General features: G+C 39.3%; 1 protein-coding gene across 2 annotated transcripts in view; it reads left to right on the top strand.

The window, feature by feature from the left end:
* CCDC18 (coiled-coil domain containing 18) overlaps window positions 1-11,033 on the top strand; it is a 112,085-nt gene extending 101,052 nt beyond the window's left edge. For both annotated transcript variants that reach the window (XM_047785280.1, XM_047785281.1), the window contains one exon: window positions 10,881-11,033. In XM_047785280.1, the coding sequence (XP_047641236.1) occupies window positions 10,881-10,895 (15 nt within the window). In that variant the 3' untranslated portion in view covers window positions 10,896-11,033. The remainder of the gene's footprint in view (window positions 1-10,880) is intronic.
* Window positions 11,034-17,696: the final 6,663 nt, after the last annotated feature.

Raw genomic sequence — 17,696 nt, 5'->3', positions numbered from 1 at the left:
CAGAGCCACAGCAACACAGGATCCGAGCTTCGTCTGCAACCTACACCACAGCTCACGGCAACCCTGGATCCTTAACCCACCGAGCAAGGCCAGGGATCAAACTCACAACCTCATGGTTCCTAGTCAGATTCACTTCCACTGCGCCAGGATGGGAACTCCTATTTTTGTTTTTATTTCCATTGCTTTGGGAGACTGACCTAGAAAACACTTGCATTTGTACAGTTGGTCACAGTGTTTTGCCTATGTTTTCTTCTAGGAGTTTGATGGTGTCTTATGTTTGTCTTTCAGCCATTTTGAGTTTATTTTTGTGCGTGGTATAAGGGTGTGTTCTAGTTTCATTGATTTACATGCAGCTGTTCAGTTTTCCCAGCATAACTTGCTGAAGAGACTGTTCTATTCCCATTTTATATTCTTGCCTCCTTTGTTGAAGATTAAATGACCATAGGTGTCTAGGTTCTCTATTCTGTTCCATTGGTCTGTATGTCTATTTGGGTACCAGTACCACACTGTCTTGATTACTGTAGCTTTGTAATATTGTCTGAAGTGTGGGAGAGTTATGCATCCTGCTTGGTTTTGTTTCCTTGAGATTGCTTTGGCAATTCTGGGTCTTTTATGTTTCCATATAAATTTTTGGATTGTTTGTTCTAGTTCTGTGAAAAATGTCATGGGTAATTTGATAGGGATTGCATTGAATTTGTAGATTGCTTTGGGTAGTATGGCCATTTTAACAATATTAATTCTTCCAATCCAGGAGCATGGCATATCTTTCCATTTCTTTGAATCCTCTTTAATTTCTTTCATTAATGTTTTATAGTTCTCAGCATATAAGTCTTTCACTTCCTTGGTCGGGTTTATTCCTAGATATTTAATTTTTGGAGGTGAGATTTTAAAAGGTATTGTATTTTTGTATTCCATTTCTAATATTATTAGTATACAGAAATGCAGCCAATTTCTGAATGTTAATCTTGTGTCCTGCCACTTTGTTGAATTCATTGATTAGTTTGAGTAGCTTTTGTGTGGAGTCCTTAGGGTTTTCTATATATAGTATCATGTCATCTGCTTAGAGTGACAATTTTACCTCTTTTCTTGCAGTTTGGATACCTTTTATTTCTTTTGTCTGATCGCTGTGGCTAGGACTTCCAGTACTATGTTGAATAACAGTGGTGAGAGTCAGCATCCTTGTCTTGTTCCAGATTTTGGTGGGAAGGCTTTCAGCTTTTCTCTGTTGAGTATCATATTGGCTGTGGGTTTGTTATAAATGGCTTGTATTATGTTAGGGTATGTTCCTTCTGTACCCACTTTAGTAAGAGTTTTTATCATGAATGGATGTTGGATTATGCAGAAAATGCTTTTCCTGCATCTATTGAGATGATCACATGGTTTTTAACTTTTCTTTCATTAATGTGGTGTATGATGACATTGATTGATCTGCATATGTTGAACCATCTTTGTGAACTTGGAATGAATCCCACTTGGTCATAGTGTGTGATCTTTTTATATGTTGTTGGATTCTGTTGGCTAAAATTTTGTTGAGAATTTTTGCATCTATATTCATCAAAGATAGTGGCGTTTTGGTATTAGGGTGGTGGTGGCTTCATATAATGTCTTTGGGAGTGTTCCTTCTTCTTCAGTCTTTTGGAAAAGTTTAAGAAGGATGGGTATAAGTCTTTGTACGTTTGGTAGAATTCGCCTGTGAAGCCAGCTGGTCCTGGACTTTTGTTTGTAGGGAATGTTTTTATTACATAGTCAATTTCCATTCTAGTGATGAGTCTGTTCCATTGATCTATTTCTTCTTGATTCAGTTTTGGCAGGCTGTATGTCTCTAGAAAGTTGTCTGTTTCTTCTAGGTTGTCAGATTTATTGGTATGTAATTCTTCATAGTATTCTCTTATGGTTTTTTTTTTTTTGTATTCCTACAGTACCTTTTGAGATTGCTCTTTTTTCATTTCTTATTTTGTTTATTTGAGTTCCTTCTCTCCTTTTCTTGGTGAGTCTGGCCAGAGGTTTGTCAATTTTGTTTACCCTTTCAAAGAACTAGCTCTTAGTTTTATTGATTTTTTTTTTCTTTTCTTTTCTTTCTTTTTTTTTTTTTTTTTTTTGTCTTTTTAGGGCTGCACTTGGGCCATATGGAAGTTCCCCTGAGGCTAGGAGTCAAATCTAGCTGCAGCTGCCAGCCTACACCACAGCCACAGCAATGCCAGATATGAGCTGCATCTACAAACTACACCACAGCTCACGGCAATGCCATGTTCTTAAACCACTGAGTGAGGCCAGGGATCGAACCTGTGTCCTCATGGATGCTAGTTGGGTTCATTACCACTGAGCGACAATGGGAACTCACTTTGTTGCTTTTTGAATCTCTATTTTATTGATTTCCTCTCTGATCTTTATGCTTTCCTTCCTTCTGCTGACTTTAGATTTATGTTCTTCTTTTTCTCATTCTTTTAGATGGTAGGTTAAGTTGTTGATTTGCGATTTTTCTTCTTCTCTAAGGAAGGCCTATATCACTATGAACTTCTCTCTAAAATCTTCTTTTGCAGCATCCCATAGATTTTGAATGGTTGTGTTTTCATTATCATTTGTCTCAAGGTATTTTTAAATTTTTGTTTTTTTTCCTCATTGACCATTGGTTTTTTAGTAGCATGTTGTTTACTCTGCATGTAGTCAGTTTTTTTCTCATTTATTTTCCTGTGGTTGATTTTTACTTTCATGCCATTGTGGTCAGAGAAGATACTTAAAATAATTTCAGTTCTTGTGATGGGTCCAGTCATCTTTTCTATTTCATCTTGGTTTAGTCTTGGAAGATAGTACTTTTCTAAGAATTTGTCCATTTCTTCTAGGTTTTCCATTTTATTGGCATATAGTTGCATATAGTAGTCTCTTATGATCCTTTGTATTTCTGTGATGTCTGTTGTTACTTCTCCTTTTTCATTTCTAATTTTATTGATTTGAGTCCTCTCTCATTTTTGCTTGATAAGTCTGGCTAAGGATTTATCAATTTTGTTGATCTTTTCAAAGAACCAGCTTTTCGTTTCATTGATCTTTTCTATGGTTTTCTTTGTTTCTATTTCATTGATTTCTGTTCTGATTTTTATGATTTCTTTCCTTCTACTAACTTTAGGTCTTGTCTGTTTTCTCTCGAGCTGCTTTAGATGTAAAGTTAGCTTGTTTATTTGGGCTTTTTCTTGTTTCCTGAGGTGGGCTTGTATTGCTATAAACTTTCCTCTTAGAACGGCTTTTGCTGCATCCCATAGGTTTTGGAGTGTTGTGTTTTTGTTGTTGTTTGCTTCTAGGTATTTTTTAATTTCCTCTTTGATTTCTTCAGTGATCCATTGGGTGTTTAGTAGCATGTTGTTGAGTCTCCACGTGTTTGTGTTTTTTGCAGTTTTTTTCTTGTTGTTGATTTCCAGTCATATAGCGTTATGGTCAGAAAAGATGCTTGATATGATTTCAATTTTCTTAAAGTTACCAAGGTTGGATTTGTAGCCCAGGATATGATCAATCTTAGAGAATGTTCCATGTGCACTTAAGAAGAATGTGTATTCTGTTGCTTTGGGATGGAATGTCCTATAAATATCTATTAAGTCCATCTGGTCTAATGCTTCATTCAGGGCCTGTGTTTCCTTATTGATTTTCTGTCTGGTTGATCTGTCCATTGCTGTAAGTGGGGTGTTAAAGTCCCCCACTATTATTGTGTTATTGGTGATTTCTCCTTTTAAGGTTGTTAGCAGTTGCCTTATATATTGTGGTGAACCTGTGTTGGCTGTGTAGATACTTAAAATTATTATATATTCTTGGATTGATCCTTTGATCATTATGTAATGTCCTTCTTTATCCCTTAAAATATTCTTCATTTTAAAGTCTATTTTGTCTGATATGAGTAATGCTACTCCAGCTTTCTTTTGATCCCTGTTTGCATGAAATATTTTCTTCCATCCTCTCACTTTCAATTTGTATGTGTCCCTAGAAGTGAAGTGGGTCCCTTGAAGACAGCATATATATGGGTCTTGTTTTTGTATCCATTCAGCCAGTCTGCGTCTTTTGGTTGGGGCGTTTAGTCCATTAACATTTAAGGTAATTATTGATATGTATGTTCTTATTGCCATTTTATTGATTACTTTGGATTTGTTTTTGCTGCTCTTTTTTTTTTTTTCCTTCTTTCTTGTTCTTTTCTGCCTATAGAAGTTCCTTTAGTATTTGTTGTAAGGCTGGTTTAGTGTTGCCAAATTCTCTCAGCTTTTGCTTATCTGTGAAGGTTTTGATTTCTCCTTCAAATCTGAATGAGAGCATTGCTGGGTAAAGTAATCTTGGTTGGAGGTTTTTTCCTCTCATCATGTTAAGTATATCATGCCACTCCCTTCTGGCCTGCAAAGTTTCTGTTGAAAAATCTGCCGATAACCTTACTGGGGTTCCCTTGTATGTTACTTGTTTCTTTTCCCTAGCTGCTTTCAAGATTTTCTCTTTGTCTGTAATTTTGGTCCATTTGATTAATATGTGTCTCGGGGTGTTCCTCCTTGGGTTTATTTTATATGGTACTCGTTGTGCTTCCTGGATTTGAGTGAGTGATTCCTTCCCCATGTTAGGGAATTTTTCGGCTGTTATATCTTGGAATATTTATTCTGTCTCCTTCTCTCTCTCTTCTCCTTCTGGCACCCCTATAATACAGATGTTGGTACATTTAACGTTGTCCCAGAGTTCTCTGAGACTCTCTTCATTTGTTTTCAATCTTCTTTCTCTTTTCTGTTCTGCATCCATAATTTCCATTCATCTGTCCTCCACCTCACTTATTCATTCTTCTGTCTCCTGTATGCTGCTGTTAGCTGCTTCTAGTGAATTTTTTATTTCAGTTATTGTATTTTGCATCTCTTCTTGTTTGAGTTTTATATCTTGTATCTCTTTGGTCAGTGTTTCCTGTAAGTTATCCATCTTTGCCTCCAGTTTATTTCCAATGTCTTGCAACATCTTCAGCATCAACAATCTAAAGTCTTTTTCCTGGAGTCTAAGAATCTCTTCCTCGCTTAGCTGTTTTTCTGGGCTTTTTCCTTTCTCCCTCATCTGAGTTATAGTTCTCTGTCTTTTCATTTTTATAGGTTTTTGGTGTGGTGACCTTTTTACAGATAAGAGAGCTGTAGCCTCTCTTACTTCTGATGTCTGCCCCCCTGTGGCTGAGTTGGTATGGGGGGTTGCTGTAGGCTTCCTGCTGGTAGGGGCTGATGCCTGCCCACTGGTGGGTGGAGCTGATTCTCAGCCCTCTGGTGGGTGGAGCTTAGTCTCTGGATGGGATTAGAGGCAGCTGTGTGCCTGAGGGGTCTTTAGGCAGCCTGTTTACTGAGGGGCGGGGCTTTGATCCCACCTGGGTTGTTGTTGGCCCTGGGGCTTCTCAGCAGCTGACCGATGGGTGGGGCCAGATTTTCCCAAAATGGCCACCTCCAGAGAAAGGCAGGGCTGCTGAATATTCCCGAGAGCTTTGCTTTCAATGTCCTTCCCTCACAACAAGCCACGTTCACCCCTGTTTTCCCAGGATATCCTCCAAGAACTGCAGTCAGGGTTGACCCAGATTCCTATGGAGAACTCGCTCTGCCCTGGGACCCAGTGCACGTGAAAGTCTGTGTGCACCTTTTAAGAATGGGGTCTCCGTTTCCCCCAGTCCCGTGGAGCTCCTCTGCACAAGCCCCACTGGCTTCAATGCCAGATGCTCCAGGGATTCTTTCTCCCAGTGCCAGATCCCCACATGTGAGAGTTTGATGTGGGGCTCAGAACTCTCACTCCTGTAGGTGAGTCTCTGTGAACCAGTTAGTTTCCAGTCTGTGGAGCCTCCCACCCCCGAGGTATGAGGTTGTTTATATCGCGAAATCGCCCCTCCTACCTCTTGATGTGGCCTCTTCTTTTTCTTCTGGAGTAGGGTATCTTTTTTAAGGTTTCCGGTCCATTTGGGTGAAGAGTGCTCAGTCTTTAGTTGTGAATTTTGTTGTTTTTAGGAGAGAAGTTGAGCTCCAGTCCTTCTATTCCACCATCTTAATCCCGTCCTCACATTCTTAAAAAAAAAAAAAAAGAGTTTATATTTTCTTACTTTCCTTCCCCACATTTTATGATTTTGAAGTTCCTTTTTAACATCTTCATGTTTGTCCTTTTGATGTTCCTTGTGTTTATTGGGCCACTCCTGCGGCATATGGAGGTTCCCAGGCTAGGGGTCTAATCGGAACTATGACCACCAGCCTACACCAGAGCCACAGCAACGCAGGATCCGAGCCGCGTCTGTGACCTACACCACAGCTCACGGCAACGCCGGATCGTTAACCCACTGAGCAAGGGCAGGGACCGAACCCGCAACCTCATGGTTCCTAGTCGGATTCGTTAAGCACTGCGCCACGACGGGAACTCCTCTTCTTACTTTTTTATTTAGAGGATCTCTTTCAGTATTTCTTTTAGAATGGGTTTAGTATTGCTATACTTTTGGGTTTTGTTTGTTGGAGAAATTCTTTGTTTTTCCTTATATGTTAAATGATATTCTTTCAGGGTAGAATATTCTGGGCTGCAAATTTTTCCCTTTTAGAACTTCAAATATGTCTTGCCACTCTCTTCTGGCCTGTAGTGTTTCTGTAGAGAAACCAGCCGACAGCTTTACAGAGGTTTCCTTAAAATCCTTTTTCTCTTGCTGCCTTTAGAATCCTCTCTTAACTTTTTCCATTTTTATTGTAATATGTCTTGGTGTAGGCCTGTTTGGGTTTAACTTGTTGGGGCCTTCTGTGCTTCCTGTGTCTTGATGTCTATTTCCTTTAGATTTGAGAAGTTTTCAGTCATAATTTCTTCAAATATGTTTTCAATCCCCTTTTCTTTTTCTTCTCCTTCTGGAATCCCTATTATGCATAGATTGGCCCACTTTATGTTATCCCATAATTCTCTTATGTTGCTTTCATGTTTCTTCATTTGGTTTTCTGTCTGCTGTCCTGATTTGGTGATTTCCGTTATTCTGTCTTCAAGTCACTAATTCGTTCCTCTGCATTATTCATTCTGCTCTTCTGTGCCTTTAACTCGGCTTATGTCTCTGCAAGTTAATTTTCTAGTTTTTCTTGACTTCATATTGTCTGGTTCCTTTCTAATGTCATCTGCATTACTGTTCATATCTGCTCTTAGTTCCTTCATATTCACTCTTAACTCCTTCAGTATTTTCACTGTCTCTGTTTTGAACTCAGTTTCTGTTAGACTGCAGAGGTTTTTTTCATTGTTGCTCCTTCAGGTGAATTCTCATGTTTTTTTAAGTGGGAGTGGTTCCTGAGCTTCTTAATTTTGCTTATATTTTTCTTATTCTGTGAGTTTAGGGAAAACAACTACTGTAGTCTTAGGGGACTATTTATGTGCATGAACAATCCTGGGTATTTTGTGAGGGATTACTTTTTATTTTTTGGGCATTGTGCATTCTTCCAGGGAGAAGGAGGCAATGGGCTAAGCCAGTGCCTGGTTGCTGGGCCCTTGACAGTGACAAGGATCTGAGGGAAGATGGCCCAGGCTACTCCTAGTTGGAGGACCCTGGGAAGTGACAGATCTTCAGGCCAGTGTGGGGAGTGCCTAGAGCATTTGGTGGTGGCAGCAGCAGGGTATGTGTGTTCCCAGGGGAGTGAGAGTAACAACAGATGGTGCTCAGTTGCAGTGCCCTCCTGTGTGCTGACCGCAGGTGACTGGGGCCAATGGGTGCTGCCTGTTCATGGATCCCTAGCGGTGGTGGGCTACACCCACCTCTGTTGTCTGAGACGACTGCCATGGTTTGCCTCCACCACCTGCAGATCATACAAGAGGCGCCACATTGCGCTTAGCCTGCCACTGCCCTCAACCTGCACAAGAGGTGTCCCATCGCCCGTAAGCTGCACAAGTGGTGCCTTGCCATCCGTAGCCTCTGCCAGAGGTGTCTGAGCTTGCACTGGCATTCCATGGCATCCTGCCCCTGCTTCTCTTGCCCTCCCCAACAAAGGCGCCTTGCTTCTTCAGCAGGCCCAGACTTCCTCCCAGGTTCCCTCAGCTGTGGTGCCCCACTCCCCAGCCCTTGGCACACTGCTCCCTCGCCCCTCAGGCTATCTCCACACAACCAAGCATAGTCCTCTCCCTGGAACTGACCCCTGGAACTGACCTCTGGAGCCCGAGTCTCAGTGCCCAGCCCCTGCCCGAGCATCTCATGCTGTGGTGTCTGGGGGCGGTGGTACCAATGGTCTGTGCAGCTCTCTCTCTGCTTTGCCCTCCTCCGTCCAGCTGCTGTGCTTCTCTCTGAGGCTTGGAGGACCCTCTGCCTCTGCTGATCTCCCTGTCGATTAGGTGCTTTCCCAGAGTGTGAGTTCCTTTCCTCTTTCACAGCTCCCTCTCAGGAGTGCTCGTCTTATCCTGATTCCTTCCCCCTCTATTTTTTCTCCCCTTTTGTTGTACCCAGTTATGTGGCGGGTTCCTTGCCCTTTTTAGAGGTTTAAGGTCTTCAGCGTTTAGTCGATGTTCTGTGCAAATCATTCTACATGTAGATGGGTTTTTTAATGTGTTTGTGGGGGAAGGTGAGCACCACGTCTTACTCCTCCGTCATCTTGATCCCTCTCGAAATAAATTATTTTAAACTGGGATGTAGAACTTTGATCTACAGCTAGTTCTGGTCTTCAGCTTATTTCACCCATCACCAAATGTGACATTGCATTGGTCTCTGGTTTAAGAGCAGACTTTTAAAAAGCCAAGGAGACTATTGTTTAGATGAAATATTATAAAGGAACACAAATATGCCAAACAGATACAAAGATAATTTATCTGAGAATGGCTTGCGTCTGGGCTTTACCCAGTTACTGGTTATGCAAAGCAGAGCAGCCCTGGGTTAACTTTTAAGGAAAATAGGCACAGGTTCAGGGCACCAAGGGAAGAGGAACACCACAGTTTTTTTCCTTAGCCAGTGCCCTTAACCCTTTCACTGCCACACTTGACTATAGTAGACTTTTTTGTAATTGCCTTTATCTTCCATGTTGCAGTTAATCCACACTGTTAAAAAATCTTTGGCATGGTGAATGACTGAAGTTTTAAAGTTTGGTTCGAAGGTGTCATGAGATAATTTATATTTGCTTCCAACTCATGGTGTGAGTTTCACTTCTGTGGCAAGTAAAACCAGCTGGCTGAGTCCTGGTAGCATTTAACTCATCAGCTAATATGTGTAAAGGTGTAAAAGTCTTTATTTTAAGCAACAGAAGAGCCATGGCAGGGGTCTCTGTGCTGTGCTTAGGACATCCATCCAGCCCTGCTCCAGAGAGTACAGTTATGAAGTCCACTGATGTGGCAGAACATAGAAATTGGCATGTGAGAAGTGCTAAATAAGTGTTAATTTCCTTTCTTGGTACAAGAAAAGAAATCAGCCCAGATACTGATTTTCTCAGTGGGTAACTATTTTGGCAATTTCATTCACAATAAAGCCACTAACACAGTAGTACTTTGCTTTCAGAGTCTGATAAAAGCTTCAGAACTCATGAAAAATTTCACGTGCACACAATTTTGAACAAAACTTCAAGGAGTTCACAGACTTCAAAAACCTGTTTTAAATTAGAGCAGTGGAAGTGTTGTGAATTAATTAGCTAATTCGCAGTTTATTAGAAAGTGAGGAGTTCCTGTTGTGTCTCAGCAGAAACGAATCTGACTAGCATCTGTGAGGATCCAGGTTTGACCCCTGGCCTCTCTCAGTGGGTTAAGGATCTGGCATTGCCATGAGCTGTGGTGTAGGCCAGTGGCTACAGCTCCAATTTGGTCCCTAGCCTGGGAACTTCCATATGCTACAGGTGTGGCCATAAAATAAAATAGGCTAGGCTAGGCTAGGCTAGGCTAGAATAGAGAAGTATTATTTATCCATCTTATTTTCAAAAAGAAGTTTACAAAATATGGTCTGAAAACCATGCAAAAAAGTGAAAAATAAAATTGAGAAAAATCAGCTATTGGGTAACAAAGGTGGGGGAAAAACAATATGAAGGGGGAGTACAGGTAAATACCTAGAGACATGACAACCTGACCCAAGTAAAGACAAAAATGACAAGAATATTTGAGCTGTAATTTTAGAATCCCTTGAGACTTTTCCTAATTTTTTTTACTTTTCTATGTTGTGCTGCTACTTCTTCTTCCTCTTCTTCTTCTTCTTCCTCCCCTTCTTCTTCTTCCTCTTCTTCCTCCTCCTCTTTTTTTGCCTGAGAAATGCAGAAGTTTCCAGGCCAGGGATCAAACCTGTGCCACAGCAGTGACCTGAGCCACAGCTATGACAATGCTGATCCTTAACCATTAGGCCACCAGGGAGCTTCTTGTGCTACTGCTTTTGTGTAAAGATTTCTCTCTTATCTTTTTCCTTTCGTTTCCTGGGTTTTTTCTTTCTTCTTTTTCATCCATTTTTTTCATCTATCTTTTTGAATGTGCTCTCAAGTGAACTATAAAGTGACACCAATATCTAAATAGCTTAGTTTTATTGTGTCACCTGTTTTTGTTTTTAAAATCAATTTAGTTTAACCTTGCACTCCATCCTAACTCCCCTCAACCAGAGTTATTTGCTTTTTCCATCAGCGTGGACTCTTACTGATTCATATTTTTCTTTTTTTTTTTTTAATTGTACTGGGTTTTTCCCCATCTGACTGATTGATTGATTAAGGTATAGTTGATTTATAATATTATATAAGTTTCAGGCATTCAACATAGTGATTCATGATTTTTTAAGATTATACTCTAGGAGTTCCTGTCGAGGCTCAGCAGAAACGTGGTTTGTATTTTTCAGCTGACTAAATATTTTCCACTCTTGCTATAAATTATGCCCCTGATTATTATAGAGGACTTTTAATGCTAAATTAATATGTCAGGTATTTCAAATACTAATCTATAATTTTTCATTATTCCAGGGAGAAAATTTATAATTAAAAGAAGATGTTGATGTGATGAAAAATGGAATTTTTGGTACTGTCTTGTGTTTACTTATTACATGTAGTTCATAATTCATAGAAGCTGTTCTTTGTTTTTGAATAAATTTTATATTTTAATATTTTTAAAGAAAATTCTTTTATTTTTATTTTTATTTATTTATTTATTTATTTATTTTGGTCTTTTGTCTTTTTAGGGCCATACCCACAGCATATGGAGGTTCCCAGGCTAGCGACCACCACAGCCACAGCAACACCAGATCTGAGCCGCGTCTGGGACTTACACCACAGCTCATGGCAACACCAGATCCTTAACCCACTGAGCGAGGCCAGGGATTGAACCTGTGCCCTCATGGATACTAGTTGGGTTTGTTAACCACTGAGCTACTACAGGAACTCTTATTCTTTCTTTTAAAGCTTACTTATATTTTTTGTGAAAATTAATTCACTTTATTTATTATCTTGGTTTTATTTATTTTTTTATTTTTTGGCCATTCCCATAGCATGTGAAAGTTTCTAGGGCACAGATTGAATCTACACCACAGCAGTCACCTGAGCCACAGCAGTGACAACAGCAGATCCTTAACCTGCTGAGCCCTGAGGATCTCCTCCTTGGCTTTATTTTTTATGTAGAAGTCATCATTAAAATGTGTAACATGTGCATTGAGTAATTTATATTTTCAATCAGACTACCATATTATTTGCTTGTTTTTCTAGTAATACTTTATTTTTAAAATTAGTAATATGAATTTAGAAGTCATTCTGCCCTGGCTTTGTACTAATAGTGGCTAGCTTTTGTGGAGTATTTACCATTTGTCAGGCACTATTTTAGCCTCTTTATATCTGTTAACTCATTTAATCCACATAACAGTCTTGTGAGGTAACTACTATAGGCATGCCTTAGAAGATATTGCAGCTGCAGTTCCAGACAGCTGCAATAAAACGAATATCACAGTAAACAAATCACATGAACTTTTTTGGCTTCCCAGTGTTTATCAAAGTTATATTTATACTATACTAAATACAGTAACTAAAATATCAATGTACATGTAAAATGCTTTATTGCTAACAATCGTCTAAGTCATAATCTTTTTTCTGGTGGTGAATCTTGCCTCTGTCTTGGTAGAGGCTGAAGATTGGAGTGGCTGTGGCAATTTCTTAAAATAAGGCAACAGTGAAGATTGCTACATCGATTGACTCTTTTAACAAACAATTCTCTGGATCATACAAAAATGATAGCATTTTTTGCACAGTAAGACTTCTTTCAAAATAGGAGTCAGTCTTCTCAAATCCTGCTTTACCAACTAAGTTTATAGAATATTCTAAATATTCTAATCCTTTGTTGTTGGAGTTCCCATTGTGGCTCAGTGGTTTAAGAACCCAGCATAGTCTCTGTGAGGATCCAGGTTTGATCTATGGCTTTGTTACTAAGTGGGTTTAGGATCCAGCCTTGCTGCAAGCTGTGCCATAGGTTGCAGGTGTGGCTTGGAAACAGATCCAGTGTTGCTGTGGCTGTGGCATAGGCCTGCAGCTGCAGCAGTGATTCGACCCTAGCCTGGGAACTTCTATATGCTGCAGGTGTAGCCATAAAAAGAAAAAAATAATTTTAAATCTTTTGTTGTCATTTCAATAATATTTATGGTATCTTCACCAGGAGTAGATGCTGTCTCATGAAACTACTCTCTTTGCTCATCCATAAGAAGTAACTCCCTTATCCCCTCAAAAAAAGTAACTCCTCATTTATTCAGAGTTTTATCGTGAGATTGCAGCAATTCAGTCGAATCTTCAGGCTCTGCTTTTAATTCTAGTTCTCTTGCTACTTCCTCCGCTAGAGTCTTTTTAAAAAACCCTTGCACGTAATCCAGAAGGGTTGGAATTAACTTCTTCCAGATTCCTGTGAGTGTTGATATTTTGATCTCCCATGAATCCCAGATGTTCTTAATCCGGTGAAGCCTTCCCAGAAGGTTTTTATATAACATGGTGAATCCTTTCCAGGTTTTCACTTTACTTTGCTGAGATCCATTAGAGGAATCCTCACTGTGGCAGTTAGAGCCTTACAAAATTTATTTCTTGATTAATAAAACTTGGAAATGGAACTTATTCCTTGATCCGTGGGCTGCAGAATGGATGTTGTGTTCGCAGGCATGAAAACAACATTAATCTCCTTGTACATCTCCATCCAGGCTCTTGGTGACCAGGGGCATTATAAATAAGCAGTAATATTTTGAAAGGAATCTTTTTTTCTGAGCAATAGGTCTCAACAGTGGGATTAAAATATTGTATAAACCATGTTGTAAACAGATGTATTGTCATCCAGGATTCATTGTTGCATTTAGATTTAGCATAAGTCTTGAGGGCCATAGGATTTTCAGAATAGTAAATGAGCATTGGCTTCAGCGTCAAGTCACCAGCTGCATTAACCCTTAACAAGAAAACCAGACTGTCTTTGAAGTTTTGAAGGCAGACATTGATTTCTTCTAACTATGAGTGTCCTGGATGGCATCTTCTTTTCAACAGAAGGCTATTTTGTCTACTTTGAAAGTCTGTTGTGCGGTGTGGCCGGCTTCATTAATTACCTTGGCAAGATCTTCTGGTTAAGTTGCTGCAGCTTCTACATTGGCATTTGCTGCTTTACCTTGCACTTTTATGTTGGAAGATGGCATCCTTCCTTAAACCTCACAAACCAACCTCTACTAGCTTCAGGTGTTTGTTTGTTTTTGTAGCTTCCTCATCTCTCAGACCTTCACAGAATGGAAGAGAATTAGGGCCTCACCCTAGATTAGGTTTTGGCTTAAGGGAATTATTATGGCTGCTTTGATCTTTTATTCAAACTGCTAAAGCTTTCTTCATACCAACAATAAGTAACAGAAAGTACCTAGGGATAAATTTAATGTAAGACTTGAAGACCTGTATATTAAAAAGTTTAAAACACTGCCAAGACAAAGATTTAAAGAGATAGAGATGTCCACCACATTCATGTTATTCAGTATTGCTAAAATGTCAGTTCTCTCTCAAATTGATGTATAGATTCAATATAAACCCAAATAAAATTCCAATTCATTTCTTAAAAAGAAGTTGACAAGCTGAATTTTAACAATTAATTGTAAATGTCAAGGACTTAGAGTAGACAAATAATCTTGAAAAAGAACAAAGCTGGACTAAACTATCTGATTTTAAGAAGTATTTTAAAGTTACCAATATTAGTAGAACTAAAAAGAGTTCATGAATATATCAATGGAACAGGACAGATTATGTATTTGTATTTTTATATGATTTAATATATCTACATGTATAATATGTAATGGTATATATTTGATGGTTTTCAGCAAGGCACCAAAGTAATTCAATGTTAAAAGGGAGATTTCCAACAAATAATGACGGAACTGTTGGAAAAATTCAAGGGGAAAAAATAATCTCAATCTCTATCTTGTATTACATTTTAAAATTAAGTCAGGGTGGATCATAGACTAAATGTAAAAAATAAAAACTAAAAAGATTCTAGAAGAAATATGGGAGAATAACTTCATGACCTTGGCATATGTACAGATTTCTTAGGACGCAAGAAGCACCAATTATAAAAGTTTATAAATGACTTGATCCAAATTAAAAACTTCTCTCAAATCTCACCATTAAGAAAATGAAAAGGCAGGAGTTCCTGTCGTGGTGCAGTGGTTAACGAATCCGACTAGGAACCATGAGGTTGCGGGTTCGGTCCCTGGCCTTGCTCAGTGGGTTAACGATCCGGCGTTGCCGTGAGCTGTGGTGTAGGTCACAGACGAGGCTCGGATCCCGAGTTGCTGTGGCTCTGGCGTAGGCCGGTGGCTACAGCTCCGATTCGACCCCTAGCCTGGGAACCTCCATATGCCGCGGAAGTGGCCCAAAGAAATAGCAAAAAGACCAAAAAAAAAAAAAAAAGAAAAAGAAAATGAAAAGGTGTACTACAGAGCAAGACATATAAATAGATGAGACAGAAAACTTGTATTCAAAATTTGTAATAAAAACTCATAAAATAATAAAAAGATTTAAACAGACACTTCATAGAATAATATGTGTAAATGGTCGTGTGCACAGTTAAAAGTGTTCAACATCTTTAGTCATTAGGAAAATGAAAATAAAACTACAACAGGCTACCCATTAGAATAGCCTTTTTTTTTTAAATGGCCACACCCATTATATGGTAGTTCCTGGGCCAGGGATTGAATCTGAGCCACAGCTGCAACCTATACCACAGCTGAGGTAACACTGGGTCCTTTAACCCAGTGCACCAGGTCGGAGATCAAACTCATACCTCCGCATTGACCCAAGCCACTTCAGTCAGATTCTTAAGTCCCTGTGCCACAGTGGGAACTCCCAGAATAGCTAATATTAAAATGACAGTAAATTTAATGGAACATCTAGAATCACTTTGGAAAATTGTTTGACAGTTCTTTTTATTGCTGCATACATCTACTATGCGATCCAGCAATATCAGTCCTAGGTATTTAGCCAAAAGAAATTATATGTCTACCAAAAGACATTAATGTCCGTATTGCCTTTTCTCATTTACAGGCAAAAACAGAAAAAACTCAAATGTCCATGAGTAGGAGAATGAATAGGCAACTTGACATATCCATACATTTAAGTGCTATAAAAAGAATAAACTACTGTTATGCAGAACAGCATGGATAAATCTCAAAAATATATTGAATGAAAAAAGCTATACATAAAACTAAATACTATATTATTCCATTTATGTGAATTTGAAGAACACAAAACTGATGTATAATAGAAATCAAAACAGTGCTTGTCCCTCAGAGGTAGGGAATTGAATGGAAAGGGACAGGAGGAAGCTTTCTATCTTGATTAGGTTGTTTGCTATACAGGTGTGTACATTGGGAAAACTCATTGAATTATATGCTTATATAGCTGAATTTCACTGTTCATAAGTTCTATATTAGTAATAAAAATTTAGATACTTAACAAGAAGGAATGGGCTTTGAGATCATATAGATCTGAATTTGATCCTGATTTCTCCATTTCTATAAGCACATGGCCTTGAGGTAGTTATTGCATAACCGAACTTTAGTCTCCTTAAATGTAAAATAGAAGCAATAGCCACCTCAGAAGCTTATGGTGAGGATTAAATGAGATAACACACGTGAAATAGCTGCTATCATTGAGACAGTAGAATGACGAGGTCATGATTGCGGGCTCCGGAACCACATTACTTCTGAATGAGTTCAGAACCGGGCTTTGCCACCAATTTATTGTGTCACTTTGGAAAAGTTATTTTATCTCTCTGTGCCTTTGTTTCCTCAATTATGAAAATAAAATAATGGCACATATCTCATGGTTATTAAGAGTATAAAACGAGTCAAATACGCTTAGACACTTAGACTAATACCTGCCACATAGTAAGTGATCATTAAATGCTGTTAGCTGCCATTATTCGTTTTTTTTTTTTTCTTTTCCCAGCCACATCTGCAGCATGTGGAAGTTCCCAGGATCGGGGGAACATTAGAGCTGCAGCGGCAGGCCTACACCACAGCCACAGCATCTGTGACCTGCACTGCAGCTTGCAGCAAAGCTGGATCCTTAACCCACTGAGCGAGGCCAGGGATTGTACCCACATCCTCATGGACACTATGTCATGTTCTTAACCCACTGAGCCACAATAGGAACTCCTATTATTCATTTTTGTATTCAACCCAGATGTTGTGATGGTCTGTCACCTCAAATGACTCCCTTGTCATTATTACGAAATTTTTAGTCCTTTAGTTAACATGGCAAAATGTCACTGAATTCATTAACTGCCCCTTTTGTCTCCCTATGTTTAAGTTGTATATAGTTTGAGAAAAGCATACACCTGTGCTGTGGTGAAGACTACTAATTTTTCAGCAAAATCAGTTCTTTTCCTTTTTCTATAATTACAGAGTTTTAGCTGGGCCAGTGGCCAGACACTCTATTTCCCAGCTTCTCCAGTGACTAAGTTCTCACCAGAAGACAACAAGCAGAAATGATGTGTCCAGCTTCAGACCTGGGCATTAAAATATTACACATGTACTCCTCCAAGGTCTTTCCCTTCCTCTAGGGCTGGAATTACCTGCAACCCGACTTCAGTCATGTAGCTGAGGAGAACACCATAGGAGATGGCAGAAAAACAAAATAGAAAGAACCTGGGTGCCTAAGTGACCTGACCATTCTTGGACTATTGCATGAGAGAGAAATAAACTTCTGTCTTTTTAAGCCGTGTAATTTTGAGGATCTCTTTTTAAAGTAGCTTAACCTTACCCTAACACACACGTTTGTGATTTTGCCTAAAAATTATTTGTATTAATCCTTATTTCCGCCTGGATCAAATCTTCACTACTTCTCAAGTCTCATGACACCCACACAGATACATCTTTAGCAGGTGACTTCACCTCCTGCTTCAAGAAAGAATGGCAACCATCAGAAGAAAATCCCTACAATTTCCTGCCCCTGCATTTATAAACTTAGTTTGTCATCTCAGTGAAGACTAGCTTTCCCTCTAGGTAATCTGTGTACCTGTATTTTGGATCCCTTTCTGTCTCCTCGGGGACTTCCCTTCATTGCTTATTTCCTCTCAGCTCTTGTCAGTCCTTTCCTGTGTACCAGCTTTTTCTATCAAAACATATCCAAATCTTGCCTAACCCAAAAAAGAATTTTGGAGTTCCTACTGTGGCATGGTGGGTTAAGAATTTGACTGCAGCGGCTTGGGTTGCTGCAGAGGTAGAGGTTCAATCTCAAGCCCGGTGCAGTGGGTTAAAGGACCTGGGGTTGCTGTAGCTGCCACCTAGG

The sequence above is a fragment of the Phacochoerus africanus genome, chromosome 6 (assembly GCF_016906955.1).
Source record: "Phacochoerus africanus isolate WHEZ1 chromosome 6, ROS_Pafr_v1, whole genome shotgun sequence".
NCBI classification, from domain to species: Eukaryota; Metazoa; Chordata; class Mammalia; order Artiodactyla; family Suidae; genus Phacochoerus; species Phacochoerus africanus.
The sequence above is the reverse complement of the archived record's forward strand: the minus strand, read 5'-3'. Positions and strand labels throughout refer to the sequence as shown.